Raw genomic sequence first — 24,162 nt, forward strand, 5'->3', positions numbered from 1 at the left:
AACTCTACAAAAGTGCAAATATGAAGCTCGGTAGATGCAATCTCAGCCCTATCATGAGTCTGTATAAATTCATTCTATAGTTATTGCTCCATTTCTTTTGCGGACATTAACACTCTCCTAATAATTATCACTAAGAAAAGGCACGTGATAACACCAGTGCATCTTAAATATATACTTTTACGAGCATTTTCACGATATGCATTGAGCTAAGCGATTTATGCAGAGTGAAGACGTTACTAATTCGACGACACTGGAAACATTATCGTTAGATATAAGAACAAGAGAGGAAAAAGCAGTCATGGCCATACCTGCGGCCACATCATACCTAGTCATTTGACTACTATGTTTTAGCCCAACAAAAGCCTCATAGCATAGGAATATTTTAAATAAAAATTTGGAGGACACGTAAACATCGGTTTTAAGAGTGGTACGCAATAGCATTCAGAGATACCCGACTGCTTGTCACGATTTCCGGCAATTGCAGCGTATGTACGTGTAATGTTTTCCTGGAAACGCTAGCGGCGAACGCTTTGCCGGAAGGCGAACATTCTGGTTCTTTTTTTACCCCCCCCCCCCGCACCGTGGGGGCCACCGCTGCCGCGGTTATGTGGTGTCGAGTGTCATCGGGATGGTGTACGTTGCAAGAAACAGAGAAAGGGCGCCCCTCCTCCTAAGACAGACCAGCAAGGATAGCTGGAAAAGGGGTCTGTGTTTGAGCTTCAGCATAGCAGCATTATGTTTTCTCGTATATTCAAGTTGCAGTCTGAGGTTATCATGTCTGTAGATCGGGTGTAAGTCTTACTTTACGCATTTTCTGGTGGACCTTGAAAAATTTAATTACTTAAGTAACGCCTTTGCGCTATGCGGTGGGCCGGTGTGGTTCCAGATGCGCGGTTCGGTATTATCTTTCCCTAACGGACAACATCGCCGACACCGGATTTCCTGCGACGCGTGGCCCCTAATACTAGCACACCCACCAGCAAAAAGAGGTGTTCAATGTCCGGTTATGCGTGACTAAGGGTGAAAACAGTTAGACATTTTCTTACGCAATAGACCATATCAGCGGATTACCTGAATAAAGGTGAAGTCGCAATCAGCCGCGTACATTTAACGACGGGTACAGTTCACTTTTCCTGGCTAGAAGCATCTAAACACGAAAGTCGCGTGCCTGCTTTTCTAACACACACCAATATTCATTTGTTTAATTGTCATTGTCTTCGTTTTTGTATCACTCACTGGTCAAATCTTGCCCACCAGCCAGCTATCTATTGCATTAACGGGCGCAGTTCGCTTACTCTTGAATTCTAAGAACACTCTCTCACTCATCCACTTGTGCTAAAACGTGATGTCTTCTCTGTTGTTTATTTCCCAAGGCCACAAGGCATCATGACCTTGAGAAAAGCCTGAAGGCCTTTCTCAAGGTCATCATGCAGTTAAAAAAAGACAGCTCGGCCTTTGTTGAGTAGTTGATTTGGCGTTTACTGAACCTTAGTGGGACATGTTTGTGACACTTTGAGTGGGCCACAACACTTTTGTAACTTATTTCGGTCTTTTAGAGTACGCTTGCCCACAGGGCTCTGTGACGGCCGTTGTGGCGCAGTTAGTTTATAATGTACTGAATCTTACCGGGACACCTCTGCGGCGCTTTCTATGGGCCTCAGCATTATGCAAACTTTTTCGGAACTTCCTGGGCACACTGGCAGCACAGGGCACTATGCCGTAGCTAGGGAAAGTCGGGTCAGAGGGGAGGACAGGTCAGCCGCTGTGGTGTATTTGGATTAACGTTGGCTATTTCCCGTTGACTGAATTTTACAAGGCCAAGCCTGTGACGCTTTTCATTACTCCCCCACCTCCACCAACCTAACAACATATACGTCATCTCTCTACTCCTGCCTGCCGAAAACGAGAAGAGCGACCTCCGAAAGTGATATCAGGATAGTACGTTGCTTGCGCTTCCAGAGCGGCCAATATGTAACGCCAAGGAGATCAAAATCTACTAACGTGCAATTAAGAAACTTCCATCTTCGCAAAGATTGAAACAGGCATTGAACCCAGGTATTTTAAACCCACTCATAGCGTGTCCGAGAGCCTATATGAGTATTGTGCCCAACTGTGTGTACGTGGCGTATTACCGCGTCGACTCAGGGCAAGTTGTGTCAAAAACGCGGTGCCACCCGTGCATTTTCGTTTTTGGATAGCCCAAAATAGGGCTCAGAAATGAGGAATTCTTTAAAATCGGATGCCTTCGTTATATGTTATGTGTGGTATCATTTCAGTTGCCTTCAGGCGTATTCGATGCCATGCTTGCAAAAGTGAATTGTCTTTCTTCGTAATTTCTCGCATTTACCGCATTCACGCGTTTCACCTCTACAAGGAGTTTTTGCATAAGCCTTTAATGCCACACTCTTCATATGCTTCTTCTTACTTTCATCAGCTGATGCCGTCCAGAGGACTCTCACACCGGAACAACTGCTTCCTACTTGGTGCCACAGAGATGTTACTGCAAACTTTTTAAAACAGCAAAATATACTTTTCCTCATTTCATAAGGCGCTTTGCATGAACTTTATAAAATTGCACGTTGCACAGAGGGCAACATGGAGGAAGGCTTGTAAACTTCCCTTCCAAGAGGATTTGTATCAATAAATAAAAGAAATGCCCGAAATGTGAAGCAATGAGTGCGATAACAAATAAGTGGACAGCTATACGAAGTAAAGATGGTAGTTTTATCGGCCGGATGAAGTCTTCAGCATAGGCGTAATAAATGAATTAACAACAATTGTTAGGTGAGGTGTGAGGTGAGGTGTGTTCAAGCAAGCATGAACACACCTCACTCGATGACTTCGAAAACTCACTGCCTCTCGCATCAGCGCGAGCTAAGGAGCGAACTCGCAGGGCACGGCGGACTGCGTACCCTTTGCAGATGGCTTTGAAGACACAGCGGCGCCGGCGGGCCGCGCGGTCGTCCAGGGCCGCTGTATGAAGGAAAACGGCGAAACGAGGCCGCAACGAAGCCGCAACAGAGGAAAGCGGCGCGTTTCCTTTCCGCTTTCCTCCGCTGCGTGTGCGAGATTGAGCCGCAATCACCCACTTACTCTCGCACGCTTTCACTTGCACATACAGAATACGGCACATGACGATTTTATCGGCCTTGGACTGTAATTCAACCTCACGGCGAACCCAACGGTGATGGCGATAGCAGAAATACGCACCCAATGTCCAAATAATTGCTGTTGCAACCGTTCAACCCTAAAGGCAGGTATCATCTGCCTACATGGAGAGGTAGACTGCTTATGGTGAAATTTCAGCTAATCCAATGTGGGTTACATTAAGCAGCACGGAATTTCGTACTCCTTCTTGAGGCGAGCCGTAATACGTGTTATGCTCAGCTGTGGGGCCATCTTTTCTAGGCCTAAAAACAAACGTCAAGTTATGTATTCGGATAACCAATGTAGCATGCGGTATCATATTCCAATGGCCTCCAAGGAGTTGATTATTGCGTAATGCGCAAAGTTGTCATAGCAGTATTTACCATCGAGAAAAAGGGGGACTGCATACGCTTACGGCTTTTCTCTTGTTGAATAAATGTTGCGAGGCGAATGACGCTATCAGTCGAGCAGTGGCCCGGCGAAATCCTGCCATAGAAGCAGAGCGCACATTGTAACGCTTATGTACTATATTATAAGTGCAAAGATGCATCTTTCCATCAACATTCCGGTGCCACTGGTCACAGCAATATGGCGATATGCCGTATTGCAACGGGGATTTTCGCGCTTTCAGCGCAGGTACCTGTCGACATGACTTGCACTGCCGACAAGTTTTTGTAACTGCTCTTGCGTTTCTGTTGCCTTTTGTCCATGTTGTCCCAGGATAACCTAGCTAATGGTGCCAGGGCCTGGACTAGGTGATCGTTTAGTGACAGCCACGCAAGCTTCGACTTCCTTATGTTAAAAGGCTCGAAATATTGACGACAGCTGTTAGGTAAGTGTTCCACCTTGAAATCTTAACTACTGACGTTTGCCAAGCGCCTTCACCAGCTGTTTTGGAGTAAGTGGCAATTCTCCTGTAAAATACCTAACAGCGATTGGCACGAATCGTGTCTGCCGACAGAAGTTTCACCGACGAGTTGCTGAAGGCTGCTAATCATTGACATCTTTATTCTTTTCGTGGAATAATTTGCGCCTAACTCAATATGTTGGTCCGCTAGTTGGATCATTCATGCATACAATAATAAGCGCGAACTTGAGACGATACAGCGAGGCAGACGAGGGACCTAGGCACTTGACCATTAGCGCCTGTCAGTTTTCAATTAGCACCCACGCTTTGTCTGTCTTACTGGCGTTCCCAAAGACAGCGCCAATTATTACATGCATCACTGGCATTGCTAAAAGAAACACTTGGTGTTATTAAGTAATTTCATGCTAGCTACAAGTTAGTGTAATTTTGCGCGCATAGTGCAAGAGATCGAAGTAGTGTTTACAGATTATATGCGTATATGTTTTAAACTTGACTTCCACAAAGATAACTTTTGCAATAAGAGCTTAAAATTGAGGGCACACACAGCCGCTCGCGTAGTCTGAGAAATGAAGACAGCCACCATAACCAGCCTTCACTGAACATAGCCCTAGTGATCGAGTGTCAGTGTTCGACCGGGTGCAGCTACATTTAAAAAAACATATGAGAAGTGCACTGCTATATAGTTGTGGCTAAAATAGTTTCGAATATAGAAAACACACACCCGGACAACTTGGACTCACCAATAAAATAGAAAAAAGATGGAGTTAATGGGCTTGTGCATAGACTCTCCGTATTTTGTGAGGTTTTCCAATGTGTGACGGCCGTCTAACGATTTGTTAGGTTCAAAATAAACAGTCAGATTATGACTCTGCAATAGAAATATAAAATGAAACATACATAGGTAATGCTACTGTATGGGCTTCTTGATCGCTGGATCCAAATAATATTTGCCAAGCAAGAGCATGCGGGACACAACACACGACATTCACACTATAAATTCTGTACAACTGCCATTGAATCTGAGATTTCGAGATAGAGTATTTGGCGTTGGATCAACCTTTTCAAGGAAATTCTCCTTTAGCGTTATGCACAAATGTCCCAACAGCAGACATTGTAGAAACAGTCCAAACTTACCGTAATAGCTTCTTTAACGGTAATATTTATCATTATTGAGCGGTTGTGAAGGTACGATTCAACCTGAAGTAGAAAAAGAAACAAGTTCAAATTAACGTATGGCTGCGATGCCGTTAATAGAGGCATTGTGTTACGCCATATTCATGTGAAAGCGCAGACACGCGCTTGTTTATATGTGTGACCTGTTCTTGCATTTCTGCTCAAGGTTCCGGTTGACGTCACATAGAGAATAATGCTGCTGTCTGGTACTCTTTATGCTCTGTTCTGTTATGTTTATGCTTGTCTATGCCAACTATTCCTTGTCATTGTGCAGCTGTCGTTGACGAGCCGAAGTACTTTGGAGAGAACCAAGACAGACGAGAGCGACAGCCTAAACAAGCTTGCTATGGTTCACTGCTGAGCTGCTTGCACTCCTCAGTAATGGCGTACCAATATCTCAGAATGCCTGCCCGTGAACTAAGTGAAATCCAGCTATACGGATGCATGGTTGATGTTATGTATGATGCTTTGCGATGACTCGGGGGTCTGGGGCCTCAGAAAACAGCGATGGAAGCGGGGCAAGAAATATGTTGACAGCAGGGTCCTGGTGGCACATAAAAATAACAAGACTTAATCGGAACACCTTACGACAAGGAGCAACGGAAACTACAATGTCCATGCTATCGTGATGTAGTTCGCTATTGTGACTGTCCTTTCATGTTCTATAGGACTACGCTATTACGAAATCATAGGGGCGAGTTGTGATGTATGGGATTCTTTAATAAACTAGTCAACACCTGAAAACTGTGTCATTTTTTTATCATGGTGCCAGTGGCGCCTTATGCGGTTCGCGAAAGTGTGTGAGAAATTTGGGTACACGCCCTATTTACTGCAGATACTGCATGATAAAAAATGCGTGACATGCAGGAGAAAAATGGGTCCATGCCATCCTGTATTGCAGTCAATATATAAACTCACCTATCGGCATTTTTCTATCTGAAAAATTTAAACGTGTGTTTGAATACAAAGAAAAAGACATTACCTTTTTAAATAATTCCTCGGTGTACTGCTTATCATCTGAACTTGATATATTAAATGTCTTATCGTACACTGGATATGCATCCATGGAAACATTTATGCCAATCATCGGCATTTTTTTGATATCTGAAAGAAGATTACGACAATCACACAAGAGTGGCTTTTATTACGATTTAGTAGTAAGAAGCGTATTCCCAGGTCCCGTGCATTAAAACGTTCCAAGAACCACAGAAAAACATGTCCGTGAACTGGTTGTCGACCAAAGCGCGTATGATGGCTTTAGGGCGCCACTTCCTAATAGCGAAAAGTAATGTTTTGTGTTCTTCCACTAGCCGCACGTAAATATATGGCACCACTTTCCTAGAAAAACATTTTATTTCCTGTTGTCAGAACAGTAATACTTCTTGCCTATATTGTGGATATCGATATGAAAGTCGCTTGAAGTGCAGTGTTTAAAAGATGATAGGTATACCAATTACGGGGGGGTCCCACATTCGATTGTTAAATTTACTGACCTAACTCGCAAATGTAGCGCTATACCAGGAAACACATTACAATTACGAGTGAGGACATGAATACATAAAATGATCTGTGTGAGAAGCTGAAGCATAATGTATGTGTTTCTCATTACTTAAGCTTGAAGGGATCTCTGCCGAAAAAAAACTGTAGTTTCAGACGGTAGCATATTATCCGCAGAATTCCATAAAACGAAAAATTTTCTATTACTAATTCATGTAATCCGAATGGCTTTGCGAGTGACGTGTGGCTAATTATGTACGTGTATTTATCCTAAAAAGCCAAATAAGAAACAATAATTTAGCCCAGTTTATGCGTCAAATTTTGAGTGCTGGAAAAGACTTTATGTGAACATCATGTAAGGCCTTTGAGCGCATGGACATGATGCCACTGGAACACTTAGTATGTTCCTTTTGTCACTGGCTAAAGGAAACTAATATCGCTGGACTTTTGTTTCTTTTTGATCTGTGTTGAAATGCGATCGATCAAAGCTGAAGAACGCGCGCAGAAGAAATATGCCGATTCGACGCAAATACTGGAATGTATGTGAAAGAAATCGTTCTTTTAAACTAAATTTTAGGTGAACAACTGCCTTTATTTCAAATAAATTTGATGTGAAGCCGCTCTTAATGTGTATGTTTATGACCGAGACGAGTCACAATTTATCGTGACTCCAAGTTTGTACTCGTGCAGTAGACCGTACTCAAAGTGGAAGCACAACTAGACCAAATAAAGGTTTTGAAAGTCATTCTATTGCCTCCACAAGAGAACTATCGGGAGTGCTGGCTGTTTTTAGTGAGTTGAAGAGACGCCTTCCAGATACGCGACTTTCTGAGGCATAGTTTCCTTATAAATACATAAAAGCTTGTGGGATCATTGTAGGAAATTTCAATAAATGTGATCTCTGCACGCATTTTCAGAGCACCCTTCCATCTTTGCACTGTTTTTATGATCTTGAATAATCAATTAAGAAAATTAAAATACACTTGCCGTGCTACCTAAACTTTTGACATTTCATAATTTAATTCTTACCTCTTAGTACAAAAATTGCTAGAACTTGAGTGACATGTTTGCTATTCATTAAAGCAACACTCTTGGTTTTTTACTTCCCTTTTCAATAAGTTTCTCATGGAGTTTATTCGTAACTTCATAGCTGATACTACCATTAGCGTTCCAGGGAAATGTTATGAAGTTTTTGTATATTTGTTTTCATGTTTATCCTCGGGTAACCTCATTCACGCCTCCTTAGGTTATTGGGTAGTCCATGATCTAATACGCCGAGCATAGTGCAGCTCTGCTGTGTAAACCTGCTACAGAATCAACCATTGGACCAACTTGTGTCAATAAATATGCGCCCCTCTTTGATGAACCTCTCTTACGCCAATTTGTGCCGCTGGATTTCTTCCCCTAGGCATGGGCCACTCTTTAGTGAAAAATAGGAATATTGAAAATTTCTGTGCTATGGCGAAGAAATTCAACTCGCGTCATATTTACTCAGCCAATGTAACTTGAATTTATGAGCACACACGCTACACGCGCCCACATAATGATGGCGCCAGTACGGGCGCAGTTGTCCGTTGAGAAGAGCCCGACTGCATTAAGGCTTCATACATGCTGTGATTCGGCGTTCTCAATATGACATGTATGGCTATATTGCTCCAGCGCTAATCACATTGCCGTCGACATGCACCATGAGAGGGGTTCTGCCAAAACTTTTTTTCTTTTGCTTGTCATGGTGACATAACATAACACAACATACGCAAACACCTAAAGTAAACGAGGCACTCGGTGAAGAGAGTTTTTCAATGAGTAGATATATAAAATTGGTGCCGCTAAAGATTTGACTCAAACCACGGCTTCTTCTTTCCGTCAAGGATAAACATTTTCTTTATGGGTTGCTAAACTATATTTTTGATAAATTGGACGTTAAGTGACATGGCGTTTGGTTTCACTGTGACCATGGTATTGTTTGTAGGCTTGTGCACAGTTCTTTGTCGGGGCTTCACGTTTCCTTGAGAAGTCAAACCCTCTTTCTTCAAAAGCGCATTTGTATAACGATATGTGCAGATGTTTTAATTTGAGCAACGTCTCGCTAATGGCAATGCCGTATTTCATAAAAGTACTACCAATAGTGTCTTTCAATCAGAATAAAAGGTAACAACGCTTGTTCTTGACAATCTGAAGGATATGTGGTATTGCTACTTCTAATGCCTGAGCCAACATACGGCGGCTTCACAGTCACAAATATACAGATATAGCTGGTACAAGTCACTTTTGGTGTATAATGACTATTCAAGGAGGTTAAAGGAAGCAATGTTTATGCCGCTGTTTTGCACTTTCACTCGTTCCACTCTACACAAGGCTATAGGGATGTCCATGCACGGCGTACATGGGTAAGGAAAAGGCGTCTTGACTTGAGTACGGTCGTTTGTGGCCTCCTACGATAAAACCAAATAAAGAAACAAACCAAGCACCAAAACGGTTTAACATGTTAACTGCACAATAAATGAAATATAGCTGCCCAATGCGACCACGTGCGTAGAAGTTACAGCCTATTCAGGGGAACAGATTGCGGTTGCAGCGTTTGAACAGTGCGCAACGGTCCCTCTCGCTAACATAGACAACAGTGTATTGCATTTCCTGCTCAAAGAAATAACAAACAGAGCCTTTCCTAGCGAAAGCTGAATTTCGATTCCATAAGCGTGATTGTGATTTTATTATGAAAGAAAACGTTAGCAGGCCAAAAACAGCTATAATAGAGGCACAATGATACATATTACAAACAGCAAAAAGGTATTTGACTGCATGAATCGACATATGTACTACATTGAGGAAAACTGTAAAGAACATATGCATGTAAATTGAACTTAAGGATTGCGCTCCAAATATAGCACTGAGACCATTCCAATGCACTCGTATATGAGATCCTTCACCTAAATTAGGAATGATTCTAGTCTTTCGCGTGTGTTTGTGGTGCCGGTAATATCGTTAGCGGGTGTACAAGCAGGCTCTCTGAGTTAAGATGGACAAAGCTTTAAAAAGTACAATATGGGTTACGAGGACGGGAATAACTGTGTTGTGCCAGTAGAAATCGACTGCGAACAAGATTTCTTTTATAATCTTTTTCGTTAGGGCAATAGACCAAACTATTATTTGTTGGCCTAACGGAGTAGTTAAGTAAAAAATATCGTTCTCCATATACGAAAACATAATATTCGTCGCTATATTTATCCCGCTAAATCTTTCCTGTTGATTTTTTTGCCATTTGAAGTTGTGAGGCACAATAGAAAATAAAGAAGGCAAGTCAGCATGTGCCGACGCACCTCGATTCTTTAAATAGCTAAGTCGGCAAGCATGTGAAAGGGACCAGGCATAGATGGAACTGTTGGCAGATGCTGAAGGCTGCAGCAGCCTAACGCTGTTGGCTAGAGGAGTGCCCAGCTATCGATAAGATTACGCCTACACTTAGGAGCAGCTAACAGTTACACTGACAGCTCGTTCCTTTCATTCTGTCGCCGAATCGAGCATTCAGACAAGTCGGCTACTTGAAGCTTTTGTTTAGAGGCTTCGTCCCAGGCATGGTAGCGTGATCGCGCATTCACTTCGCTTGTTTTTTCTTTGGCGCGGAACATTTGTCAAACACAGAAAAAAATGAAAAATATAAACTTTAAAGCGTTGTGAAGCATTATTTGCAATGTTTTCTGAAACAATAATGAATCTGGCCTTCTAGTAAGCGCCATAACGCAAACATTTATTATTTGGCTAAATAATTACTTGCAGTTTGCGAAATACAACAATGAATAACCCAGCTTTCGAACGGTGACTGCAAACATTATAGTGTCGATCGTGTCATCGTATATCGTAGCTATCTATTATACCTTGCCCAGTTTTATCCCGAACGCAAGGTGCAAATTTGTAATGCGTTTCGTGTTGTTTTTCCGCACCATTAGCTGGCCTGCGGGGAGCACTACTTACAAAATACCTATTATATTTCGGGCCCCACTGAATGGCCTCTTCTCTGTAATGTGGGTCCATGAAACTTCACGCTCATTTGTTACATTAAAACGGGAACTCTATTATTATACTTGTGCAAAACCACAAAACAATAGCCTTTGCTACACTTACCGTTTAGGAAATCCCACCAGTGATTCAAAGGCTTCTTCTGTGAAGCTTCTGTAAACAAGAAATTCACGAGAAAGTTTTGTAATCAGTGTGGTTTCAGGACTGGAAAATTGAATGCTGTAAAATGGGACGCAATGTGATGCAACGAATTTGCTCCGAAATGGTTCCAAAACAACTACTTTGTGAAGCTTTGTTTTCAAATAGAAGCGTTGGATCTTTTTCCTTTCATTTTACTACGGCGCCTAACTTTACCAGGAATACAATCCTCTGTATATTGTAGTAGATTCTAGTAGTCTGGAAAGCGCCATTTCCAACTTGTGCCTGATATCGCAACGAAGAACTCGAGTCTTGCTACTATGCAGGAACGATTTCACAGGCAGGTAGAACAGCTATGGTACAGAAGCTTAAAGACACGCGAGGAAGAGAGCCTGAGGCTGAGAAACTAGAATTGGAGTTGCTGGGCGATACTGCATGCCCTAAGATTTCGCATAACTTCATTAAGGGAGCCGGCGATATAAAGTGTCGCACGCACATGATCTAGATAGAAAAAAAATAAATGACTGTTGCAAGAACCATGCCCCACGTTTTCGTGATGGTTCCGTAGGTGTGCTGTATTGCATACTTGCTCTGTCTTCAGACAAGTCCTACATAGGACAAACTTGCCGATGCGTAAGTGAGCGGACACAGGAACGTGCGGTGGACACACACGTTCAAGACGGTGCACACTTGTCCGTGCATCGGGACCTCTGCAGAGGTGTGTCACGTGTCTCATACATAAGGGTATCTGGGAAAACTAGTAACGCAATTGTGGGAGAAAATTTAAAATTCTATCACTATAATGACATTATAGATAGCTCAATTAGTGGCACGTATTTTGATTGGTACTTGTCTGAAGGCGCCTTGTTACAACTTGTGATATAATACTGGGAAAGCATGCCCTATTTTCTTTCTGCTTCCATTTATGGTGATGCCGTTCTGTTCAAGTCTTCGAATATATTACGAAGTATGTACGCAAATTTTTGAATAGTTCAAAATAAAATTGGTAGTACTGGAGTTTGTCTTGTTTACATCTTTTGCAGCTTGAGTGCTTTAATGTCGTTATCTAATATTGATACAGGCGATAACAGTGGGCCTTCAGAACTGTGCAGCGCAGTTATATTTGGCTAGGTTATTGTATTTGAACTAATGTAAACTGACTAAAGTAGAAACCACAATAAAATGCATTCAAACTACCTAAGTGCAATCGTAATTTCCTACATTAAGCACACCAGCGCAAAAAACGTATGTTGCAAACTATTTTGTAAATGATAGAGAGCATTCTTTTAGAGAGAACCCGTAAACAACTCAAGGACACCGACAAGATTCAAAGACGCACACACATTGTTCGGGGCAATAAATGCGAGTGAATCCTGGAGGTTGGACAACTCAAAGACTGAGTCTGATGGCCAATCGCCAGTTGCACTTTAATGCTTCGTGAACACTGCACCAGAATTTAGCTCCATGATATACTCCACACTCACAAATCAGAGCCAACTGTACCCGGCTTTGCCTTTCTGATTACAATTGGTAACATGATATTAACTGAAGAAATACCAACTGAAATATCTGGTTGCCAAAAGGCAAGTTTATAACAGTAGAACTTACTGTAGTGACATTTGCTGATTTGGAAGAAACAAAATACCCAAAGAATTTTCGCAGGCACAGTCAGGCGGCCCACCCTCGTGCACGCCTGCACGGAGCGCGCGCAGTTCTATGGCAACCGAACTTAATGACGAACTGAATGTCCTCTTTGTCTCGCTGCTCACTTCGTCGCTCATAGGATACTGCAAGTGGCACTTCGCTGGCAAAATTTGCATGCAATCTTTGATTCACGTCACAAAGGCAAGCTTGCCCGGCAGAAGTTGGAACACCCGTTGATGTGCTGTAAATACGTGGTAATGCATATTAACTTGGGTTTGGGTTACACTGGGGGCTCTCTATGACATCTGATTGATCTGCCATAGTTGTGAGCATGACATTAAAGGTGCCACTATTTTTGCGAAGCAGGCCCCGCTTTGAGTGGTTTTTGATTACATCTTAAAGCTGCCAGTGAGATTCTCAATGAGCTATACAAACTAATGTAATGCTATCTTATCCCTAAGCTTACCACGAGCCCATGACCAGATTGTCTACGACAACTCCGTGCGTACTAAAGGCTGGGGTATCTAACATAGTATTGCTCTGATGTAGCTGCCGTGTCACTACGGCTTAGCGGGCATTGTGCGTGAGTACCGCAATGCTGCTTCAGCACACAGCTCTACAAAGTTGCTCCGAGTACCTTTTTTTGCGAGTGACGGATGAGCTCTAGTCTCTTGTCGTACATGGCTCGTCCAGCGTTCTTTGCGCACTGGCTCAGAAAAGCAGTACAGACGTATTTGTACTTATGAAACTATGCGCTCGTTTGGCATGCCGTGTTGCTTTAAGAGGTAACATCTAAATGTCTCTAACAATAAATACTTCCTCTCGAAAATAAAACAGATAATGCCCCCACTATGCACTTGGTGCGGCGTAAAGGAAGAGCTAGCCCACTTAAAGTGTACTTGCAGGGAATTCAAACAAGAAAGGACAACACAAGTATCAAATGTGAGCGTTCATAATAAAACATGTCATTACATGATTTGAGACCCTCTCTTGACTTATGGACTAACGCTGCAATGCATCTCCCTAAAGGCAATTTTTGTCGATTTTTCGAAGGCGTTCGACCGCGTTCCACACAGTTTACTAATCTTCAAACTCAAATCAATTGGTATTAATCCCAAGACTGTTTCATGGATCGAAGCCTACCTCTCGTATCGGTCCCAGTTTGTTTGCGTAAAAATACTGAATCGGACTATATTGATGTTCTTTCTGGTGTGCCACAGGGATCGGTTCTGGGGCCAACTCCTTTTCTTTTATATATTAACGACTTGTATACACGTATGGAACCAGGGGTTACAATAAGGCTTTTTGCGGACTACTGCGTCATATACACAACTGTTAGAACAGCCGATGAGCAGACAAAACTTAATAAGTCTTCACAATACATTGTTGCCTGGTGCGAAAAATGGGGCATGCAAATGAACACACAGAAAACCAGGTGTATGACTGTAACACGTAAGAAAGAGCCCTTAAATTTCACATATAAACTAAGTAATACTTCTTTGGAACGAGTAGACTCGTTCAAATATCTAGGTGTCACAATAACAAGATCGCTGAAATGGGACGTAAATATCAATAATGTTTGCGCACGCGCGTTCAAACAACTCGGATTTTTACGAAGAAAGCTAGCAACAGCCCCCACCTCAATGAAATTAACTGCTTATAAAACTCTGGTTAGGCCGATATTATAATACGGCAGCATAGTATGGAACCAGCATCAAAAGTATTTCAACTTGGCATTAGAAAAGATCCAAAGCAGAGCGCTCCGATTCATATACACAAAGTATTCGAGGTACGACAGCGTAACTGCGCTTCGCACACAAGCAGGCATACCGACACTTGCTGGTCGGAGGAGGTTCGCCTGTTTGAAGTTCTTTTACCTTCTTTACCATGACCTGATAAACTTAACAAAATCCGACTGCTTGGTGCCCCCCGGACGTCACTCAAGTTGAACTAACCATGATAAATGTATCAGGCCATTCTTTTCGCGTTGCGACAAACTAAAATACCCATTTTTCCCTTCAACAATACATCTGTGGAATTCCCTGCCAAGGGACATCGTTTGCTCACAGTCTGTGCATTCATTCGTGTCGACACTCGAATTGCACTTCGAGTCATTATGGGAATGATGACCGCATTGTGGTCGTCTTGGCTGAGCGTCCTCAAAAGTTATCAATTACGTATTGCCATGCCCCAACTTCTTTCACACGCCGGTGTGCATATGTTCTTTCGTACTGCTCTGCGCTTGGTTCTTGCGCACGTCTGATAATATACATTACACTTGACACCGTTTGTACATTACACGGCACACCCAAATGCATTTTTTCCTGTATTAACTGCTTCTTACACTTTACATGGCGTACGCACAGTATAGGTTGTTTTTGTTTCCTTGTATTTACTTATTTCTGACATGGCGCGTCGATTGTAACCATTGCTTTTTTGTTTGAGTTTGCTGCAAACCCCCTGTATAACAAAGCGCCAGTACTGTTTGTATGTCCACTCCTGTATGAGCCTCTCAAGGCTTACAGTATTGATAAATAAATAAAAATAAATAAAGTCTTTTTTTAAGCTTCCTTGGAGATGCTGCTTTCAGTTAGGTGCCTTATTTTATTGTGTGTTGTGCAAAAGTGCCACCTCGTATCACTCCTTTTTATTCATACCTATCTGAAGTAGCATCTTAGGCGTGTATCCAGGCATACAATACTACGATTTAACAAAGAGCGGTTGGTCGACATTCCTCGGTATATTATTGTGCGGTCAACACAATACCGGCCCACTGAGGCGCAGCTGGCTGCCTTCCTCGTTCCTTTAAATGTAGCACCCAGCATTTCTTTTTCGCGCATGCATATGGAGCTACGCCGGAGGAATTTTCGGCGTAATGGCGATCGGCAGTGAACGGACAGACGGACGAATCGGCTAGCCATATCATTTATGTTGTGCTTAGTGCAACGGACTCCCGACGCTACGTAATGACTGCACAAAATGAGCTGGTCTGTGGGCAGTATGTGCTCGGCCACACGCGTATCGGATTAGCAGAAAGAATTTTATTGCATACAGGAAACACTGATCGAAAATATTTCACCAAAGCGACTCTAATGCTTTCGCATTCCGACATATAAGCAGTCTGCAGTGTCTCCGCCGAAGTTTATTTTCATCCTGTGCAACAAGTTATTGTATGCAGTGCTTATGTTCAAGCAGCACATTCCTCACAGATTGGCCGTGTCATGCGCAACGCATCATACGGCTTACGTCTTTTCTTTTTTGATAACACAATATATTTTTAAGCACTAGAAACATGGGGCCTTTGATAGCTTAGGCTGGAGTGACTTTTGTCAGTTATGCATAGTTTGTCAAACTCATGAATAGTTATAAATATCATAATATTTATTTCGAACACGAAGGAAAATAGATTGTTTTTGTGCAAATTCACTCTGGACAGCGTGAAATTAAGATGCACTATATATTCCTATTTTCCTAATGTTAAGTTTCCATTAGGAATTAAAGATTGAATTTCACGCAATGTTTATATTCATGGCGTACTGGCCGATGATTAACACAGCGAGCATATTTGCTTCATAAATTCCGCGCTGCCCACGTTAAATATTGTGACCATAAGATTTGAGTAGCTGGAGACATACTTGGATCTTGCATGAAGTATAATTGAGCCCGGCTGCCTTGAACCGCCGAAGCACATCTCGAGTGCGTGCCAGATGGCTGCACATCATCTCTTCAACCACCAAAATTTCCTCTAGGAATGCCACAGCAAACTTGCAGTTGGTGTCATCCAGAACATAGTGTATCAGAGTTTTGAAGTTTGCTGGACCACCTGCCACACCAAACGGCATGCTAATGAACTAGAATGTGTCCTGGGGCCTAATAAATATGGTCGTGGGAATATTCAGTTCGCCCACTATAGTCAGAAAAAACCCTTGCGAAAGGTCGAAATCGGGGAACAATTTGTCCCACCCAGCTGTGCCAACAGCCGCTCTATCCTGGACAGGCGGCGCTCTGGTCCAGTGGCTAGTGCTGAGCTTCTTCGAGGAGCCGTTGGATGCAGTGTTTGGTAATGGCTCTGAAGGGCTATGGTTTGCATAATGGCTCAGGGTGGAGTTCGCTATGCAAAGAATGTCTACTCGGTGTTGTGCCAAGGTCGTGTACTGTGGACTAGTAGAAATAATGATACAGAAGATCTTCAACACCTGCGGCACCCGTAGGTTCTAGTTTACCTCAGTATTAAACTCAATACGGTCATTCTAGATGGCAGCACCGGTATCGATAGGAGACCCCCGGTTGCTCGGAATGAAATGATTTGCAAACTATGCGACACTTTGCTGTCTCACTCTCTTTTACTCTGCGGCTCTACCGTGAGGAAGGGTATGATGTACATTGGTTCAATCCCTATTTTCTGACCTACAAGCGCAACATCTAGTGAAATTGTGGTTGCCGCATAGAAATCCTCCCGAGTACACTTTACAAGAAAAGCAGCCTGCGCGGACCCATGCCCCAAGGGCTACATCGGGGTGATGTAGCCGTTGAGCCCGTCGCTACGTGGAGCGATCACACCTCTCGTTTGTGGATAGCTGCAGCAGCTTCAGCGGCCAGCGCAGCTTGCTGTCGCAGTAGGCCATTGCTAGATCCTGTGCGCAAGAATGCCTAGAATGTCTTCGCCTCGATGCGGATATCCAGAAGTTCCCTTCAACATGCAGTAGTCGCCAGCTGGAGTGCACTGTCGTCATATACTCGCCGGCACATCATCTCAAATCGCGCATTTCTTGAACTCTGGTTCTGTAGGCAACGAGCCTACATGTAGCCAGGTTGGTGATCCGTGAAACATTTGAGTAGTCTATTTTGCACTTCCCCTGCACATTGGCGAGTGACATGGCCCCCCTCCCCCCCCCCCACCGCTTACACTGGACTCGTCAGGCATTGTGCACTGGCAACTACGCGCGGGTTGTGTCACGGTGGCGACGGGTTGCATTGCTGAGGGATCTAATGAGAATGGTTGCGTATGCTCCCAAAATAGAAGGATTTGATAAATGAGAGGTGGAGAGGCCAGCCATGCCGCAGCGGTACCCCTTGCATCAGCCGGCAACATAGCCAGCAATCCAGAAGCCAGCGTCTACCCCATCTGGCATCAAAAATCTATGTCAGCTCGATTGGATAGCCTTGGTTGCGGCTTGAATGCTACTGTCGTTATGCTAGTTCTGTTATGTAGTATTCCGTAATCACTAGCTCTACCGTACCCACTTTCCGGTGGCTATATACAGGGTGTTTCAGCTAATCTTAGCCCGAGTGTAAAAGTACGCCGATGCACTCTAAGACGACGCGACCAAATGCATGTTTCTCACTTCTCTATATTTTCTACTTTTCATAATTACATAATTAGTAAACCAACTTCAGAAGTAACAAAGTTAGGCAAGATATTCGCAACAGAAAGTTCTGGAGTGCTCTGCAAATGGTGCGATCAGACCTTTTCTGTCTTTCTATCTATTAAGCATTAGAGTTTTTCAGCTTACTGCGGATGTCCGCGAAATACAAAAGAATACCATTTAACATACCCGCTTGCACGCCGTCATCGCAGCGTTCCAAACTGTCCGCGTACAAAAGAACATAGCCGGGTGTGCTGGCCCTGCGTCTGCTTGCTATCATGAACCGCCGCGAGGGAAGTCCATCGCTGGCGTAAAGCACACAGTCAACTCCTTCGTCACTGCCATATTGCCTTCTAAGCGGCAGAACGCTCTGCTAGATGTTATGTTCGTTTGTATGCAGGCAGTTTGGGAGCGCTGGAACCAGGCGTGCAAGCGGGTATGTCAGGTGGCATTTTTTGCATTTCGCGGGCATCCACAGTAAACTGAAAAACAGTAATACTCAACAGATAGGAAAACGGAAACTCTTTATTGGTACGTCTTGCAAGCCGCTGTGCAACTTTCCAATTGGAGTTTTTTTCTCCTGAACTTTGTATCTTCGAAAGTTGGTTAATTAATCTTGAGTAATTATCGAATTAAGCAAAATACAGAAAATACCTTTACACGGTGCACCAAAAAGCGAACAATATGCATTTGAACGCGTGGGCTTAGAGAGCATAGGCATATTTCTAAACGACGGCTAAAGTTCGCTAAACGCCCTGTATATATATATATATATATATATATATATATATATATATGTGCATATCTGTGTCTATCAGTTTTGCCGCTTACTTGGGTTGCTCGCTACTCTGGTGCATCAGGCTGCTGAGGCTGAGGGAGTAGAACTCGAAACCTACCTTCAAATCAATTTGCGTCACTGCCTATGTGGCAGTGCGTACATACGTACCAGTGTTAAGCGAACCTCCTCCAAGCCGACATGGATCACTGCGTAAGTGGTACTGCGCAAGTATCGCAGTTCCCTATAAAGTACATGCCTTGTTTTGCTGTGTTTGATGAACTGTGTCTTCGTACCAAGAGTCCGGGCTAGCCACCACAATAAAACTTGTTGAGGCCAAGGTTCAGCATTGGGTATGTGCCACTCAGTCATTGGTGGTCTTCAATGAACTTCTTTGGTGCCAGCTTGGGTAACTAGGTATATGCCACTAGGAATGTGCCGCTCGGCAGTTGCGAAGAACAATCCTTAAACTTATCCGATGCGGGGCGCAATCTAACCCACATCGCAAGGGTTCCTTAAAGACAGCAACCTTAGGCTTTATCAGGCTGCGCCACAAATGCACTGTGCATGTACTGTTTTTCAATGAACGTCTTTCCCAACAAAGATTTAGTGAGCTGTGCAATGAATGCACTAGATATTTGCCGCTTTAAAGTGAACCTTTCGCCAACTTGAGTTGCTGAATATGGACCGAAGGGTGCGCGGCAAGCGACGGAACTAAACGGCATATCTAAGATAAAAGAAATTAACTTCAGCCTTTTTCATTGTTTGCTTGCATAGCTTTGCGAATTTTATCTAGTCTTTCCAGCACTTCGAGTAGATTTCCCATAAGCCTTTTTTTGCACAGATGTCGCTTGATATTCCTTGTGAATCTTTGTTTGTCGTCAGTTTAGGTTACTGGTATTTTCCGAGCGTATCTCTCCTGGACTATTGTTGTGTACAACACCAAGCAAGTTTGACCCCTAAAATTCTTCGAACTAATTTTGCTTGCGTTCAGAATTAATGTTTTAAAAAGCATACCTCACTTCATACGCTGTGGTTGTTTTGTTGTCCATGTTTGATAGAGACAAGAAATCGCATGGTGGTCGCTTATGTATTCATATACCCAGTAGCCAGTTCAGGATGAGTATTGACAGCCAGATCAGGAGACGCGTGCGCATGTTATGAAAAATATGATAGCTGTCTTATTTCGAAGGAGGCTAAGGAGCAACAAAAGTAACAACATGAGGATTTAATGTGGCCAAGATATGGTAGGGTGTGGCAGACGTTTTCTCAATGCTGCTCTTATTTGAGCACAAAAACGCAGGCTTTAGCCCAAGTTTCATCGTATTTGTATTGAACACTTGTAAGTATTTAGGTGTACGTTAAAGAACCCCAGGTAGTCGAAATTTACGGAGCCCTCCGCTACGGCGTGCCTCATAATCAGAAAGTGGTTTTGGCATGTAAAACCCCATAAAACACTTGCAAGGAAAAGGCTTCCGCAATGTTAAACAACTTTATTTCTACTGGTCTGCACTTTTCTCGAGCAATATCCCCGAGTTGCTTACGGGAAAATTGGATCCATGGCAAAAAGCCCTGTTGAATTGATACTTTGATGTCCTAAAATTTGTTTACATTGGCATTACTTCCCAATGTATGGCGTCTTTTTATATCTTGGAATTTTAACGATCAGCGGTAGATAGCTTAATTCATTCCTGGTTTCTAATAACATGAATAATTTTCACCGACGGTGAACGCAAGCTAGCCTGGTCCCGCCGCGATGATGCAATTGTGGTCTTGTGATATTCTGGCGCAAGTCTTCCGAACTTACTGATTGCGCCTAAGTGCGTACATGGCGCTGCATTTGCGGTACATCCTGGAAATATCCAATTACGTAGACAATATATGTACTCGTGGGACATTGAAAACTGTGTATCGGGCACTCCATCTGTGCTGCTCTTCACTGAATTTCTTTGATACAGAGTTGCGTGACTGGTGTCTCAGTATCAGACACCTACTAGCCAGTAGGTGTCGGATATTTATCAATAAGCTGCTTTGACTCGAACTTGGGTTATTAGACATGGGGCCGCCTAAAACTACAATATGTTCACTAAAACTCCTAAGATGACCGGGGGAATAGAACCGGCGCCACGCGTGGTTCTTACGGCGGCGTTCGTAGATAATGCAGCGTGGGCAGAAGGAAGCGGGACAGCAACCCGGCTGCATATACATTTTCTCCGAACTGGTAATATGGAGCGGTATAACAATCCTTGAAAGATAGCTGTATAAACGTCTACATTCGTGGGGAGATGAATGCTGCAGGAAACTTTTTTCTCTCACTTAGCAAAATATCCGCCGATGAACTATACAAAGCGGTCCCACCTTGTCAGTGAATAAATAGCAGTAATAAATGTCATAATTTAGCGCATTATTGCGATAGCAATTATACGGATACTCCGGGCTTATTTATGGCGTCACCATGATGTTTCGTATAAAGTCTAAGGGCGAAGACCCTCGTCGGGCGTCGTATGCTGTAGAGTGAAAGCACGCGAGGAAAGCCGACGATCGTGGCTCAAAAGAGCGGAGAGCAAACGCGCCGTCTTCCGCCGCACGATATGGCGAGGAGAGACGGAGGGGTGGTGGCGGCGTTTTCCTCCAGCAGCAACTGCGCATTTCGCGACCGGGCACAAGCGCAAGTGACGATCACAGCTCAATCTGGCGCGCCATATAAAGAGGAAAGCGGGGCGGCAGCGCAGGAGGTGGAGCAGGGTAGCTTCGACTTTGCCAACAAGTGCGCACTTTGCACCGCCGCGCGCGGTCGCATGAGCCGTATCTTCAATGGTATCTGCAGATGGCTCGTACCTTTATGCGCTCGTTGTTCTAGCTGCTCTTTCGTTGAAGTGATAGACGGCATGATTGTTACTTCGCGCGCTGCTGCTGCCGTGCTTGCTCACACCAGTGCTTTGAAAGCGAGAGTCTGCGCTCATAGAGTCTGATGTGTTCATGTTTCCTTGTGCGGGCATACACCATGCTTCGCAATGCAATTATTAAGCGAGTGTTTCGAAGTTTATACGGCCGATAACGCTGCTATGCTTAATTGGTATAGCTGTCTACAAATTTGCTATCGCAATCGATGTTTCGCCTTTCGTGTGAAACTGCCACTTTTTTGTTCGCATTAAAGTGCAGTTTTCCCGAACACCTCCCGTTCTTTAGGAAGATTTATTTTTATTTTCTCTGAATGTGGAAAAAATAAAGCATAATGTGCGACGGCAAATCCAGGGAGGCGCAAAACAACGTGAGGTGCAAGGTGCTTCGCTTTTGTACGAAATATATTTTGCTCAATTTTTCGCCTAAAGTACCTCAATATTCATATATGCCTTTTTCACCAAGAGCAGTGCCTTCAAATGGAAAATAAATAGTCGAGGTTGTAGGCTAAATCAGAACCGTTTTTCAATGAACTTTCTGTCGAAATTTTAACTAAGCTGAACTGGTCACAATACAGAAATATTCTTGTTCACTGGCAAGAATGAAGCTTTTTCAATAGTTTTGCAAAAGATACAATGAAAATAACCATCACGTAAATGCTGATGTTTCGTGCTAACAGTAGCATCGTGTCTCTAACTTAATCTGTTTTGGCCACTGTTTAGCATGCGATCTTATTGGGTTGTTTTTGGGCCTACTGTTGGAAAAAATCAGTTCTGGGCTGTTCTCCACTTCGCTTATAGCAGCGAAGGTCTGAGGAAACAGATTACAAAACAAGGGTGAAAGTAGCAGCCATGCGTGTCACTATGCCATGAAGTGAATAGTTTCCTTTCGCCATGCTCTCAGGAAGATAACGGAAATCATTTTACGGCAAATCCATACGTAGCGCTTCGTGTTTGAACGCTCATATTGCTTTTATATTACCGCGGCGATGAGGAGGGATTTGAAATGTATTTAGTATCAGAATATTCTCCGTCCGCTATACTTAAAGCAGTTATTTTGACTCCTAAGCAAGCTAGTACCTTACATCACATTGCAGAAATGACAGAAACCTGACAACACTCACCAGCGCTTGCATTTTTCAAACACTTGTAGGCAACTGCCCTTCTTACGTGGACTTCTCCGTACTGACGAATGAGTTATGCCCAAACGCCGAATACAACAGCGCTTGTTCATTTGTCTTTTTTAATTGCCGTTAGCACCGAGTGCAATGTCTGTGTTATTAATCAGACTATAAAACTTTCCCGTCGTTTGAAAATGAAAAGCTGTACCTTCGAACACCTCTAAACAAGCTAGGTGGAAGACCTTTCTCATCGGGCAAGACCTTCGTAACATGGCCTGACATATTCACCTGCAAAATGTCACAAAATGGCTGCGGCAATTTCTGAAATCATGAGTTACCTAAGATATAAAAAAAGATATCTTCCAATAAATGAGCGACATCAATGGTTGTCTTTCTCCTTTTTCTTAATCCTTTCCTCCCCATTCACCGGCCATCAGTGCAGGGTAACCAACCAGGCTCAGTCCTGATTAACCTCCCAGCCTTTAAATTACCCTTCACTTGACTGCCATCTGTCTATACTTGCTAAAGCGTGAGCAGCAATGCGATTATTTACCCCAGTATCTGCACATAATAAAAAGAAATCGGAGTCTCGCTCGAAAGGCGAAGCATCGACTGCGATAGCAAATTAATAGATACTTATATGAAGCAAGGATAGTTGCTTGCTTGGCCGTATAAATTTGGAAACATTGGCTTAATAACTGAATTAACAAGCGTAGTGTCAGACGACACACACACGACACTCGATGAATGCGGACGCTCTCTGTCAAAACGCTTGCATGAGCATGCACGGCAGCAGCAACGAGCGAAGTGACCTTCATGCTGTGTATCGCTTCAGCACAACCAGCGGCGAGAAAGCAGCACGCATGAAGGTGTGAGCCGTCTGAAGATTGCTTGCAAGATACGGCGCGGGCGACCGCGCGTCGCCCTGCAACGAACGCAGTTGCTGTGGCCCCCCTCCCATCATGTGCTGCCTCTCGACTTTCCTCCGTTTCGCGCGCGAAATTGAGCAACGATCACTTCCCCTTGCGCCCAGTCGAGAAATACTCAGTTGCTGCCGATGCCCAATGCCGCCCGCCCCCTTCCCTCCCATTCCCCACGACCTTTCGCTCGTCGGAAGACCGCCCGCGTGCTCACCACCTTATTCAGCCTCGCGCGCGAGACTGAGCTGCGATGATCGGTTGCCGTGACGTTGCACGCGACGCGTCCTTTCACTAGCACATGCAGCATACGGCACGCGGCGACGGTGTTATGACCCTTGGACTTTACACGCAACATTACGGCGACAGCAAGAATGTGCCTGGAGTGTCCATATAATTGCTATACCAATAAAATGAAGGAAGCCAGGAAGAACGGCACAACCCTGATGTTTGCGAACCGACGTAGGAAGAAATTGGCTTTCTCTAAAGAAAGAAGGAGCGGGAAGTTATGGGCTCTATGGTACAGCGTGAAAATATTCCACCGCCGAACACGTTCGCGTTCTAATGAATATATTTACGAGGCTTTGCGCCCCCTCCAT

At 43.7% G+C, this 24,162-nt stretch overlaps 1 protein-coding gene across 1 annotated transcript in view; it reads right to left on the bottom strand.

Annotated features, from left to right (window-relative positions):
• LOC142564759 (uncharacterized) overlaps positions 1–24,162 on the bottom strand; it is a 50,600-nt gene that overhangs the window by 22,879 nt on the left and 3,559 nt on the right. Inside the window, exons 2-5 of the mRNA XM_075675908.1 lie at positions 10,808–10,855; positions 6,171–6,292; positions 5,150–5,212; positions 4,756–4,883 (exon numbers count right to left, since the gene is read on the bottom strand). Of these exons, the coding sequence (XP_075532023.1) occupies positions 4,756–4,883; positions 5,150–5,212; positions 6,171–6,292; positions 10,808–10,855 (361 nt within the window). The remainder of the gene's footprint in view (positions 1–4,755; positions 4,884–5,149; positions 5,213–6,170; positions 6,293–10,807; positions 10,856–24,162) is intronic.

Source organism: Dermacentor variabilis, chromosome 11 (assembly GCF_050947875.1).
Source record: "Dermacentor variabilis isolate Ectoservices chromosome 11, ASM5094787v1, whole genome shotgun sequence".
In the NCBI taxonomy this organism is placed as follows: domain Eukaryota; kingdom Metazoa; phylum Arthropoda; class Arachnida; order Ixodida; family Ixodidae; genus Dermacentor; species Dermacentor variabilis.